At 42.7% G+C, this 14,448-nt stretch overlaps 1 protein-coding gene across 1 annotated transcript in view; it reads right to left on the bottom strand.

The window, feature by feature from the left end:
* Positions 1 to 14,448, bottom strand: part of fras1 (Fraser extracellular matrix complex subunit 1) — a 215,993-nt gene that overhangs the window by 23,819 nt on the left and 177,726 nt on the right. Inside the window, exons 39-46 of the mRNA XM_068605059.1 lie at positions 13,922 to 14,084; positions 13,682 to 13,814; positions 9,164 to 9,354; positions 7,896 to 8,052; positions 5,101 to 5,364; positions 4,790 to 4,978; positions 4,468 to 4,587; positions 2,977 to 3,156 (exon numbers count right to left, since the gene is read on the bottom strand). Coding sequence (XP_068461160.1) covers positions 2,977 to 3,156; positions 4,468 to 4,587; positions 4,790 to 4,978; positions 5,101 to 5,364; positions 7,896 to 8,052; positions 9,164 to 9,354; positions 13,682 to 13,814; positions 13,922 to 14,084 — 1,397 coding nt within the window. The remainder of the gene's footprint in view (positions 1 to 2,976; positions 3,157 to 4,467; positions 4,588 to 4,789; positions 4,979 to 5,100; positions 5,365 to 7,895; positions 8,053 to 9,163; positions 9,355 to 13,681; positions 13,815 to 13,921; positions 14,085 to 14,448) is intronic.

Here is a 14,448-nt window from a genome sequence, read left to right as displayed (position 1 = left end):
TTGCACACTTTTATTTTAAAGTAATGTTATCAGGACAATATAACAGCACTCTGGAGCAACAGCAAGTTAACATACATACATACATACATATAGTTTATAAATCTGTTTTCTTTTTTTTCTGAACAGGTAGTGTTCAGTAGTAAGGGTCCCTGTGAGGGACAAACCACTCCTTCTTTGGTCCATGTTCAGTCTGTTGCTTACCTTAAAGATGTTAAAGACCAGCAATTGATTCACTTCATAGAAAAGCAATAAGTGCTTTTCATGTTTTCAGTTCAGTTTTTCTTCCTCAGTGAGAAAAGTCCAGTCTGTGTTGTCTTCAACAAGTGCACTGAACATCTTGTGATGTGAGGAAAGTTCTCCTCTTTGAGAGAAGAGTAAAGATCCAGAAGTGATCCTGACTTGAAGTGCTCTGCATGGATCAGACCGCACGGTCAGCAGCTTTGCGCAATTAACTTTCAATCTGGACGTGGAGGCTGCCGGTAGACTGACTGCCTAGGAGCGTTTTTTTTTAGGTGAAGCAGCTCTTTGCAGCAGCGCTGCTCGTTGAGAACAGAAGATACAACAACACGTGCTTTCACGTCAGGCGAGGCTACGGAACCGTGCGCCTTCAAAGTAAAAGCAGTGTTGCTGTAATGCGTTCATCTTATATATTTATTTTTCATGTTTGATTGACCTCACGCGGGCCGGACTGGGAGAGCTGTGAGACGTCAGGTCTGAACTACACTGTCTGGAGAGATTTAAAGAAATAAGCCCGTCCCAATGCAAAAAAAAAAGAAATGCAGTTAACACATGATTAAATAGTTAACGCCGTGAAAGGATTGCCATAATAATCTTTCGTTAACGCGTAATTCTGCCCAGCCCTAGTTTTTTTGGGTCGTTTGAGGACAACGATGCAGAGAAAGTGGACAGAGATTGTTGACTGACGGATGATCTCACATTGAATTTAAGAGGCTTGAATTACACACTGAATATGTTTTATACGCCCACCTGCTGACTATAAAGAAATGTTTTTGAATGTGCACAATTTGTCTCAAATGCATTTCCACAACTGGTAATGGATCAAGGACCTCACAGCTGTGGAAAAATTAAGAATATTAGAAATATTCAGAAAAACATTTAAATTTTCTATTTGTGATTTAAATAGTAAATGGACGCAATTATATGGAGCCTTTCAAGTATTTCAACATTTACACACTGATACAGGCTGAACATTACAGAATATATATATACTGTATATATGTATATTGATTGTATACAACAGGAATACTCAAGTTGCTTTGTATAGTTTTCAAACGTTTGATGTGAATCAGATACAAATAAATAAACACTAAAAGGATCTTAACTCCCTCGTACTTTGCAGAAGAACTCCCTGACTTTTCTTTTTTTTAACATCTTAAAATAATTAAAAAAAACTTAATTCCCAGTTGTGCACTTATTATTTTCATGGTGCCTTCTGGCAGCGGCGAAGGAAGCCGTATGTTGAGGATCACGGGACATAATCAGTATTATTATGGATATTATTATGGATCATAATCAGGTAACTTGCAGATGTAATTAGCGCTGATTAATACATATTCATATTGTTCTTGTATTTTTCCTCCATGACCACATCTAAAAAAATCAGCATAGTAGCTTCCAACCAATAAGAATTGCTCCCCTCTTTCCCTCAAATAATGAAGCACATTGTTTATTGATGATGAGGAAATGAGCCGTCGCTTCCCTCTCGTCTCAGCTCAGAGCTGCAGATGCTCAGGAGCAATCAGGGAGGCCTAAAGAGATACATTTCAATACTATATTTCAATACACTTTTTGTTGTTACTTAATGACAGATAATAAATAAAGCAATTTGCATCGGGGGAAGTCAAATACCCTGAGGCTCTTTTCATTACACCCAAAATATAAAAAAAACAGGCAACTCGCTGCACAAACACAACAACTTTGGATGCTGTGTGGGAGCATGTTTTCCAGAATAGTACAAAGAAAAAAATGTCAATGCCGTTGGTAAAAATACTTCCTAACACCTGCAGCTGTGATGCATTGTGGGAATGTTTAAAGTGTCGCGATGAGAGAAGTCTCTTTCACTTGCAAGTGAAAGTAAGAAAGCCATGTCATATTGCAAAAACTATTAATAGTGGCTGGGAATTGCCCAATACATTTTTGCTAGTGAAACGCTGACCTTCTGAGAGTGAATTAATTAGTTAATCACTTTTATATGAGATATGACAGCGACTAAAATAATGCCTAATTAAAATTAATTTGTATGGATACCTAAATGTTTAGACAATGTCATTTGTATTTGTTTGCATAACCAACTGTAATATTGGTGCAGATGTTGTGCTTTTCTGTTTATAGCTTTGTGACAACTCAATAAAAACTTTAAAAAAAAAAAGAAGAATTGCCTGGAAACTAATCGAGATCGCTCTCGTTTCCTGTGACTCACATTTTCAATCCTTCCTTTAGGATTAGGGTCGGGGTTGGTAGAAGTTGCAGAGGAGTTTGTTTTCGGGTTGTTGTTTTTTGGGGGGCGTACAAAACAGTTTACTGCGTGCGTGCGTCTACGTGTGTGTGCATGCATGCGTGTGTGTGTCTGTCTGTGTGCATGTGTATGAGTGTAGGTGTGTGTGCGAGTGAGTGTGTGAATACATCAGAAATATACTAGAGAAGAATTGTAGCAACATTTGTTGCACTTTCCTAGCTTGTGTGTGTGTGTGTGTGTGTAGTTAATTATCAAGGGCAGAAAGAACCTTTCTGTATATAAATTAATGGCTTAGCAAATCTAATGGACTCATCAATGTTGTAATGAGTTTTTTTCCTATTTGTAACCCCCCATTTTTTTATTTCACTTATTTAATTTTTAAAAAATTGGAAGGAGGGACAGTTTTTAAACCTTTACCCAGAATCCTTTTCTTCCGTTACTTTTGTTACCCTTTTTAAAATACACGTCCGTCTTCACAGGAAATGACTAAAGCGGGGTACCGGGGGCGGCGGTGTGCTCCAGGTGACCCAGGCCCGTCTGCTTGGTGACGCGGTAGACGAGCTCGCCCGGCTCGCTGTCCTGGTCGCTGGCCGACAGCTGCAGCGTGGTCAGCTTCTTCGGCGTATTCTCGTCCAGCACCAGGCCTTTGTTCACCACCACGGACGGAGGAAGACGATCCTCTAGAGGAGAGAGGACGAAGGTCAGACTTAGGGGAAGAGGAGTAAAAAAGAAATAATAACAGAAAAGGATGTATTGGTGAACGCATGATGCCCCCCACGAGGCAATGAAAACAACCAAAAGCAGATCAAAAACAATTGAGGGTTGATTTCACATCTCGGGTTAAAAAAAGAAAAAGAGTCTGAGACTGATTTGCCGAGGAAGAGGAGGGAAGATACGAGGAGCAGAGGTGTCTATTAGGAAGCGGTGAAATGACACGACGACAAGCAACAAAATCAAGAGAAAAAAAGATGATGAAGTTGGAAGCAGGAGGCGTGAAAGAGTGATACCGGTTTGAGAGATTTGGACAAACGGATTAGGAGATGATGGAGGGAAGGGCACCGGGAAGTAATCAGAGGGCGGCGTGGCAGGGAGAGATACGAACAGAGAGCTGAAGGAAGCAAAGGTGAGGGTGCCGATGCAGAAGAAGATAAAACGTGAGCTGGGAGAGATATGAGGGGAAACTGGGGGCCGACGGATAATCCTTCAGTCTCCAGCGGCCGCGGTACAAAGATCCAGGTCTGAACCGCTGCGGCAGTTTGGTCGAGTGCCATGAAGACAGAGGGAAAAGTTAAACACAAAAAAAAAAAGTTTTGTGGTCTTTTTTTACCGTCCGGACGACTGAGAGACGTGAAAGTTTGACGATGCAGCGGACAATGCTTTTTAAAAAGAATCGAGCAGAGCGATAAGAGTTTGCTTTTGCCACAAGCAACTTGTGCCTGTTTATACCTTTCTTTTAAAAGCATATCCAAGTATTTCAAACTCAGCGTAAATGAACAACATGAACATATGAGCACTTTTCCATGACTTTTGAGATTCATTTTTTTTCCATGACTTATTCAGGCCTGTTAATGAGCATTTTAAAATCCCATGACTTATCCAGGTTTTTCATTACCGTATGAAACCTGATGTGTATATATATATATATATATATATATATATATATATATATATATATATATATATATATATATATATATATATATATATATATATATTTGTATTTGGAAGGATTTATTTATATTATATATATATTTGTATTTGGAAGGATTTATTTGTTTGAAAACAGCAAACAGCAGCAGCCCTGCATGATTCATATTCAGGTGCAAAGTGCAGGACAAAGGAATAAAACAGTCTCTCTCTCTCTCTCTCTCTCTCTCTCTCTCTCTCTCTCTCTCTCTCTCTCTCTCTCTCTCTCTCTCTCAATGAAAGAAGGCTTGGCCTGTCTGAGCGCTGCAGGAGGGCTTCGGGGTGGAGGGAGGGTGGAGCCCTACCGAGCACGCTGATGAAGAAGGACTGGTCGATCAGTGTGTTGCCCTCTGGGTCGACCAGGTTGAACTTGAAAGACAGGCTGCCTCCCTTCTCCCCTTTCTCGTGGTTGTACTGCAGCAGACCTGCAAGGACACAGACAAAAAGGAGGAGGGGGGGTCATGGGAAATGGGGTTTAGATTGAAATACTAAACACATTCTCACTTCCAGCTAACTCTTACGTAAACCCATCGGTGTCACTAGTTTGAAGAGAAAGTCAAACAAACAAAGGACTTAAACCAAAAGACAGAAGACACCGAAACAGGAACAAAATAAAGGAATAAACACCTTCGTTGACGTCGTCCTGAGTGAAGCTCTTCACGGGTCCTTTCACAGAAAGCTTCTCCACGCGTCCGCTCTTGCTGAGCTGGAGTTTGCCGGCCGGAGGGTCTCTGGTGAGGACGTATCTGAGCTTCAGGCTGTCCGAGTCCACGTCCGAGCCCTTCAGGTTCTGCTCCGTGACCTTGGCCGAAGATCCTGAAAGCAATTCGGAACACTTGGCATCATTCACCTGCCTTTCAACGCTTCACTTTTAAGGCTTTTCTCACACTGGCTGTCTTGAGTCAAAGTGCTGCTCCGCCCCATCCTCCTCCCTTCACCTGCTGGGAGCTGCAGGCCTCTGTTGACGGTCATCCGGGGTCCTTCGCTCCTTCTGACGTCCATGGTGAACTCCAGGCGGCCCGTGTGTGTGTAGACGCCGTCGGTGAGGGTGAAGCCCAGTTCGTCCGCACCCCCGCTGACGGTTTCTGGTGTGTAGACCATCAACTGGTCCAGGACGTCCTGGTAGGTGAAGGTGGAGCCCTGCGCGAGGACCCGGCCGTTCTCCAGCGGCTGGGAGTAAAACTGCCTTCTGCGGAGCTTGCCTGAGGGAGGAGGACACAATAAAGCTCTGTGTGTGTACACATATATATATAGATGTGTGTGGCATTGTAGTTGAGTCAAGCAGCATCTGGGTAAGTGCTCTAATTATCTCGGTCAAACGGAGGACGTGAGTTTTTCATGCGGTACATGAAAGACTTTGTGGAAACTAATGAGAGTTTTCAGGTTTCGCTAAATTGCATCGCCTCTCAAATCAAAGGCCAGGTTTAAATGGGATTTGAGCCTAAATCCTGGAGCATAATGAGAGAGGACACGCACGCTCTTTTCCTCCTACATACGGTTTCAAACACTTTTTTTCCTCCTTTATATTATTATAATATTATAATAATATTATTATATATTATATTATATTTACATTTTCTCCTTTATATTCACGAGGCTGGGAGTGAATCATAGAGCAGCGTACAAATTAATATACTATATATATATATATATATATATATATATATATATATATATATATATATATATATATATAGAACAAAGCAAACACAGAAAGTATATTTCAGGAACTGCGTCTTTACAATCAGAAAACATCTTTTGGCTTAAAGTTGATTCATAATTGATAAAAAGAAAAAAAAAATAACTGCAGGGACCAAAATTTAGTACAAGCGATTAAATTCTTCACGCTGACTCGACGGAAGTTCGTCAGGTAGCTTGATGAGTTGGCGTGAGCTGCAGCATCCTGACGTCTTTATTAGGAGGGACCTCTCTGTGTGTGTGTGTGTGTGTGTGTGTGTGTGTGTGTGTGTGTGTCTGTGTGTGTGTGTGTGTGTGTGTGTGGCTGCCTGTTAAAACAGACGAGCTGCGTGGGACTCGTCATCTTCTCGTACCAAATCACTCCTCTCCTGCTCTCGTCCCGTCATCCGTCCACGCTGCTGGTTTTATGGCGGCGGGTCACTGGCTGCTTTATGGTGCTTTTACTGTGGCGTGTGTGTGTGTGAGGGGAGGGGTGGCGTGGGGTGGATGGGGGGGGGGGTATGAGGGATGGGCCTACGAGCATGTGTCTGGCAACAGGGGGAAGGGGTTGGAAGTAGTGGAGAAATCCAAGAGAGCCGTATGCTGAACTGGCCTTTTTTCTTTCTCTTTTTTAATTACCAAGTGTTTCATCTTCAAAAGAAGAGCATGCGGAGTAGACACGTTACATAGAGTACATACAGGGATTTTAATGGTTCCAAGGCTCTTGAACTGGATCCCAATTATCTTACTGGTTGAAGAAAGTGATTCCAGCATGAGCTGATGTCAAAACCCCGGGAGGACACTGAGCTTCCAACACGTCCAGGCTAGTGGAAAAGTACATGTATGTTTTCTCTCTGTGTTAGTTTAATAAAAGTATTGCATTGATCACCTTGATAATAGGCATCAGTTATTTATTTATTTTGATATTTAGCATGAGAAGCTGTCTTTGGTAAACTCTTTAAGAGTTCACTTCCTGATCCTGTAATCTTTTCCTGAAAATGAGTTCAATGATAAATTGTAAGAAATATATTTTCAGTCAAAACATTTTTTTTTCTTTGTGTGTGTAAAGCAATTTCTTTCAGTCTACCGTTGCTTCGGCAGGCTGGAAAACTCAATTTGGGAGGTTTAGGGGACGTCAGGAAAACAGAGTGCTGGGAGGTCAGTTGATCTGAGCGCGTCGTTGTGCCGGTGCGTTTGAGGAATGGCCGCGGTGGACCAGCGGTGTGTTTGTCTTCTTTTAAACAGCTCTGGGTGTCGGTCGACGAGAGTAATGTGGTTACAAGTGTGTGTGTGTGTGTGTGTGTGTGTGTGTTCATCTTTATCGTGTTCAGAACAATTTACTATCAACATGCTGGAAACCCTTCAGCATAACTCTCTGCAGGGCTGTTTATTAGAGAGAGAGTGTGTGTGTGTGTGTGTGTGTGTGTGTGTGTGTGTGTGTGTGTGTGTGTGTGTGTGTGTGTAAGGTTCTGATAGTTTTGTGTATGCGTTTATATATATATTATATACATCGATCGCTGTTCTCTGTTTTATATCATATTGGTGAAAATTGGTGCAGAACTCGTTGACGGTTCTTTATAAAATCTTTCTTATTGATTTTTCTGCTCAACACACACTATATTATCACACACGCACACACACACACACACACACACACACACACACACACACACACACACACACACACACACACACACACACACACATACACACAAATGAATCTGCACATCTGTCGTTCTGTATATTATTACAAAACAAATACAGAGACTCGTGATGTTTCCATCGTAATTAAAGCTAAATCTAAATGTCAATATTTTCAGTATTTGAAAAGAAAACTGGAGTCGACAAAAAAAACTTAAGCAGCTCTCAGACCAAATATCAGAACTTTTAACAGCCTCGTACGAGACTCCTGGAATAAATGTGTCCTGCACCGAGGAACGCTCAGTTTCTGTTGGAGAGCAAACATTGGAGGCGCTTCTGCGTTACTTCCATCGGGGTTCGACTCAACAGCCGACCTGCAGTCAGACCGCGGCGGCGCGTGAGGTCACCGGCTCACCGTAGGACGGCTTCCTGATGACGGTGAAGAGGATTTCGTTCTCCGGCGTGTCGCCGTCGCGGACGCTGAGCGACGAGTTGGTGATGACGACGCCAGAGTTTTCCTCCACGTGGATGCTGCTGACCGACACCACGGGCTCCCGGTCCTCTTGGCTCTGCTGAGGGAGGACACACACACACACACACACACACACACACACACCTCGTGAGCGAACAACAACCGTGCAACACATTTGAGATGATGCAATCAACGTTACAACTTCTAGGTGTTCTGTGCGACAATTTCTAGGTTTTCTATGGAACAACTATTGAGTTTTTGATCAGCAGCCACTATGATGCATAGATTTATCGAGAAAGTAATTTTTTATGCAAAAACGGCACAAAATGCAGTTTTTCAGCCTCTTTGGATCTCTCGTGCCCATTCTGTCTAGGTGCAATCTTCAGCTGACGGATGTTACAGAAAAAGTAACAGAAAAAGTGATCGGCCATTATTTTGAATATCAATTTGTTTTCATGCAAAAAAAAGGCACTAAATGCTGTTCTTTAGCCTTTCAAAAACGGAAAAATTCCTGCCTTTCTCTCTCTATATGAATATGATAATATATCATATTAAATGGAATATTTGTTTGTTTTGGACAAAACCAGACATTAACGACGTCATCTTGAACTTTTGGGAAACTTCGATGGATATTTTTCACTATTTCTTGACGTTTTATGGGCCGAACCATCGATCGATAAATCTAGAAAACAACCGAGAGATTAATCGAAGGTGAAAATGGATGCAGAACTCGTTGAAGGTTCTTCAAAAAATAAAAGAGCTGAAGAGATGAAGACCTGCAGTTAAGTTTGTTTAAAAAATCTCTCTTATCGATTTTTCTGCTCAACACACTATATATTACCACCTCCACACACACACACACACACACACACACACACGCACGCACGCACGCACGCAGCTAACTGACAGCCTCATCAATTCTACTCAAGACCTACAACCGGCTGACGTGATGGATGTGGATGCTGAGTTGTTTAGGCCGACATCCTGAGGACGGAGCTGTTCTTTATGATCACGTGCAGATTAAAGACGGCGCTTTGGTCCATTTTTAAACAAAGCTGAAAAGTCCCGACTGAACTCAAACAGCTCAAACTTTTCCTGATGACACAGAGTTTTTTATGATAATAAAGGAAAACATATAACCTTTTTTTTTTAGTTCCCTTGAAGAGCAGAAATGTCACTGGCCCTTCTGGGCTTCCGTAGTAACAAGTTACCTGGATGTCGATTTCGACATTGAACGCCTCTGTCTGGCTGTGTCCGTCGCTGATGTAGAAGCTGAAGACGTCCTGCTTGGCCTGAGCTTTGCGCTGGCCGTCCTGGACGTAGAAGATGTGGTCGGACGTGAGGTCGTCCACGGAGAAAGGCACATCGGGGGTGACGACCCGCGAGCCGCCGGCTGAGCCTCCTGCTGGACGAGACCATCAAGAGGCATTAGACGTCTAAAGCTCTACTCTTTGAGAGACAAAAACCTGTCAGCGGGATTGAAAGCCATGTTTCCTGTAAACAATCGCTATTACTACACCGTTCATCCCATCTCCATCTGGGAACACATGGTTGTTTGTTTATTCCCCTAAAACGCACCCTTTTTACATACATTCTCCATCCCTCGTCCCTCACATTGCAGTTGCTACATTCAGCGTACTGTAACACCAGAAGCCCCCCGATACCCGGTCATCACTTTATAACATCTGACAGCTGGAATGACGGCAAACCCTGTCCCCCTTTTAAAAAATAAAATATTTCCCTTTTTAGTGCGTATTGTCGGGCAGTTTGGTCGCAGGATTGATGCCCCGAGACACTTTTACACTTCCCTTCAGTTGGAAAGGAGTCTTAGCGAAGGAGTAAAAATCAACCTTGAGTTTTCGAGACAAAGAAGAAGACGGATGGCTCCCGTGTCAGAGCGCCACAAGGAATAGATGATGGTGTGTGTGTGTGTGTGTGTGTGTGTGTGTGTGTGTGTGTGTGTTTCAGGGACAGCAGTAAATTACATCTACATCATCTGGTAGTTATAAGGTGAGGGAGGGGAGTCTCCTATCTGACCTCTGATATCTGATGAGGGTGGAATGTTGTACGATGAGCGCTGACGGAGAAGAAACAACAGAGAACAGACTGCAGGGAATGAGATGATTTTGGGGTGACGCAACGTTCAGATGTGATGAGTAACTACAGCTGTGAATAAATGCAGTGGAGGAGAAAGTACATTAAAGTATGGGCAAAAGTACTGCGTTGACGTGTAGTCACTTTCGCTGTCACTTTGTGAAATAAACATATTGGTGGTATAAGGAATAGAAGTCTAAAAGAACTGCTTTTCACACCTTGCGTTATTTCAGACATTTTTTGTTGACCGACAAGTGATTATTTTTGAAAGTACATTTATCATACTAATATAATATATTATCGTGAAATTGCAGAACATACTGTTTTCACCTCCTTCAAAATGGATGTTTTACTGTTCTCTATTTCATATTAAAATGAATATATTTTCATTTTACACTTCAAAATAAGACATTCTCCTCCTTTTACTATAATATTAAATAATGGTGAGATTAATTCGATAACAGAGACGACAACCTGCATTTAGGGTTTTAATCGCTCTTCATATTGACTTTCTTCTAGCTGGGAATCTAAATTTCTTCATGAAGAAGTAAAAACCTTTGCTGTGAATAATTTCTCATGATCCAATTTTGCTGAGCAACTCAAATTGTGTCTGATGTGCAGACAAATACGTAATAAAACAATAACTACAATCAAGTCTGTGAGACTGAAAGCAGCAGTTATGTGACTCTCCACTTGTGCAACATGTCCTAACATAATGTTGAATTAAATAGAGGAATACAAGCGTGATGGGTCATTTAAAAAAGACCTTAAAGCCCCTCGAGCTGCTGCTGAGGCAAACTCTTACCTCACAATACTGAGGCGTCGCATGGAACCAACAACAAACTGACAAATACTGCTGCTTCCACTTGTAGGAAAAAAGCCAGGGGTTCATTAAAAAAACATGAATTTACTTGTGACATCATGCCAATAAAACATTAAGTATTTTGCGCGTTAAAATGGAAAATCTGCTTTGACATTTTGGCCTCAAAGTGTCCAAAAAAAAGGTTTCTCCCTTGGTAATAAGAGTTAACGTGCTCTAGAAACTTCACGGCTGCCTCGTACATTTGGACATTTCTTTGCAGTGAAGCCAGAGGAAAGGTCAGGTTATTTTTGTTGCTCATTAAAAGTTTTCTTGTGTGTGTGCCGAGTTTTTTACTCATCAAAAGTGTACCGGATACCGGTTTGATGCACAACTTGTGGAGCAGATAGATCCTCCTTTTCATTTAAATCTGACCTTTTGGGTAATAAAATGTGTCTAATTGGGCGGATTGATGGACATCGTCAGCCTCAACTCAAGCTATTATTTTCTGAATAACATAAGTTACAAGTGCATGTTTAATGTGCTTCTGCACTTGTAATAAAAAAACAAATTTAATGCATCCCTGTATGTCTGCCTCACAAATAATGCTAATGTTCGGCCTGTTTTTGTGTATGAATACATCACGCTCGTGTGTGTTCTATTTCTGCAGTGCAACCGTGCAGATGCAGCATGTCAACAAGGTGGGTTAATGCAGCCGGCTGCACAACAACGCACGACCCGTGCAAGTTGGTTGTCATTGAGGGGGACATCGATACCCCGCCTGCGTCCCCCGGTTTACAGCGGCCGTCCAGCCGGCGCACACGGGCCGACCGACAGTGCTGAATACCAACGACTGTCCTCTGCTCCGGCAGCCGGCAAGGACACGGAAAACGGAAGACGGCAGCCAGCTGCTCGTCTACTGCAGCCGACAAAATATATAAATAACCCACTCCGTGTGTTTGTCCTTCACAGACGACTCTTTCTTGCATGTCGACTAATTTGCATTACTACGGCTTCTCTCTCTCCTATTCTCTCTCCTGACCAGCAGGGGGCGACTCCTTTGGTTGTATAGAAGTCTATGCTTCATGTGTTAAAGCTGCATTCTCTCTCCTGACCAGCAGGGGGTGACTCCTCTGGTTGTATAGAAGTCTATGTGTCATGTGTTAAAGCTGCATTCTCTCGCCTGAACAGCAGGGGGTGACTGCTCTGGTTGTATAGAAGTCTATGCGTCATGTGTTAAAGCTGCATTCTCTCTCCTGACCAGCAGGGGGTGACTCCTCTGGTTGTATAGAAGTCTATGCTTCATGTGTTAAAGCTGCATTCTCTCTCCTGACCAGCAGGGGGTGACTCCTCTGGTTGTATAGAAGTCTATGCGTCATGTGTTAAAGCTGCATTCTCTCTCCTGACCAGCAGGGGGCGACTCCTCTGGTTGTATAGAAGTCTATGCTTCATGTGTTAAAGTTGCATTCTCTCTACTAACCACCAGGGGGCAACTCCTCTGGTTGTATAGAAGTCTATGCTTCATGTGTTAACCGTGTAAACTCCGAAAATGAGAGTAGTGTTTTCTCAAAACTAAAACTGTGCTACCTATCCAAGGTCAATTTAATTCATTTAAATTGTTAAGCTTTAATATTTCCATAAGCTCCTTAACATGACTAAGTGATTTTAAAGTGTGTCTCTACATTGTGAAACAAGAACAGAGCTTTTTCCTGCGATCTCATTGGTCCTCAGTCTCTTCTGAAAGTGTGTCAGACAGCTCGTGCGGAAGGAAGCGGTCATTTTGACATCCTTCATCATGTCATGGTGGGACTAAGGATCAGCTCAGTAAGTCATTTTGAAACTCCTGAACCAGAAAACACATTCTTTTGGACTGCTTCCTAACATGTCAATGCTTGTGTTTATTGTAATAATTGTTGCACATTTAGATGCTTTAGGTCTTAATCTTTCGAGAGATGTACATTATTAGTCTGTTGGGTGATCTTAAGACACAAAACAATACAATTAAAAAACTTGGGGAGCAATCGAGGAGTCATTTTTGGGGAATCTTGCTCAGACTCGTTATCATATTTATGCTGAAAATAAGTTGTTTTTTTTGGAAGCAAGGAGTTAGAGATCAAGGACAACAGGGTCTGGTATTCATATCATAGTCATGAGCTGTAAAACTAAAGTTAAACTGCATTGGCTCTAGGGGGTGACTCCTCTGGTTGTATAGAAGTCTATGCTTCATGTGTTGAAGCTGCATTCTCTCTCCTGACCACCAGGGTGCAACTCCTCTGGTTGTATAGAAGTCTATATAAATGACTCTACTTCTCCCTTGATGTATTCCCTCAGTCAACATTGTAAACATGAGTTTATGTCTCAATCTCTAGTTGCAAGTCTTCTTCAATACAGGATGATGTTCAATTAGTCTTTTTGCAATTTCTCTCCCTAATCAAGTATTTTTTTTACTTCCATTCTTCTCTCACAATGACACATCAGGTCGTTTTCAACTCATCTCCCCTTCTTTTTTTTTTTAATCTAAAAAGATTCCTCTGAGGAATGCTCCATCTGTAGCCAGCGAGCTGGCGATGCTCATCCTCAACCCCATCACGCTGCGACAGATGTAAATGACAAAAACGATCTGGGACGATGCCACATTAAGTCATGTCACACGTGTGCTGTGTGGGAAGGAAACTCATGCAGGAATATGAGATAGACAAGAGTTCACGTCTTTGGGGAAGTTGCCGAACTGAAGTCGTTTTGCAACTTCAGACGTTCATATCATCGCGTTATGCACAATGGCATCAATCGCCAATTTAGATTTTCTAATGGAAATTGCTCCAAAGTAAATACTCACCTCTCTTTGTGTTTTCGATGATGCCGTACTTCGGCTGACTAACGAGCCAAACCAGCAGGTCCTTCCTGGGCGTGTCCAGGTCTGACACTATGATGTGATTGGTCGACAGCTGCACTCGGCCGCCTTCCTGGACCTTTACGACAAAGTACATGAATATGTCTACAAATGTAATATTTCATCCAGTCGAATCATTTCAGAATCGAGGGGGGGGAGGGGCATGTGTTGGAGCGTGTGACTTACCTTGATGCCGCTGCGGACCGTGACGGTCGGCGGCTGTCTGGGCGCGGAGGTGATGGTGATGGTACACATCTGGTTGTCGAGGCGGTTGTTGTCCGTGTCGTAGACGACAAAGTGGAAGATGTCGGTGACCGGCTGGCTGCCCGTCTCCAGCGAGGTGACGTACCTGGAGACGGCGGGGGTCGCCGGTTAGATCGGAGTCGCCTCATTTTCATTTAATGTTGCTCGATAACTCATTCAGTTTGATCCAGTAAATCTCCTTAGATGTGTCTTAACCCTGGACTGATAAAAGGACTTGGAAAAGAAAGCGTGAGCCCTCCCACAACCACTCGGCGGGCTAATCTCCGCCAAGCACTAATACAATTCAAATCCATACCGTTGCACTCTGCTCTAATCCCATTTAATTCTCATAAAACAATTCCCCGGTTCTAGTTTGTACGAGCCCCCAACGCTGCTGAGACAATACTAATACTAATTTGCAGATTACTGCCCCCCCCCCCACACACTTCCTCCCCGCCCCGGAGATTCGC

This window comes from Clinocottus analis, unplaced genomic scaffold (assembly GCF_023055335.1).
Source record: "Clinocottus analis isolate CAN_PGR_092001 unplaced genomic scaffold, fCliAna1.0.p SCAF_7, whole genome shotgun sequence".
NCBI lineage: Eukaryota > Metazoa > Chordata > Actinopteri > Perciformes > Cottidae > Clinocottus > Clinocottus analis.
Note: the sequence above shows the minus strand (reverse complement) of the source record. Positions and strands in the feature narration are given on the sequence as shown.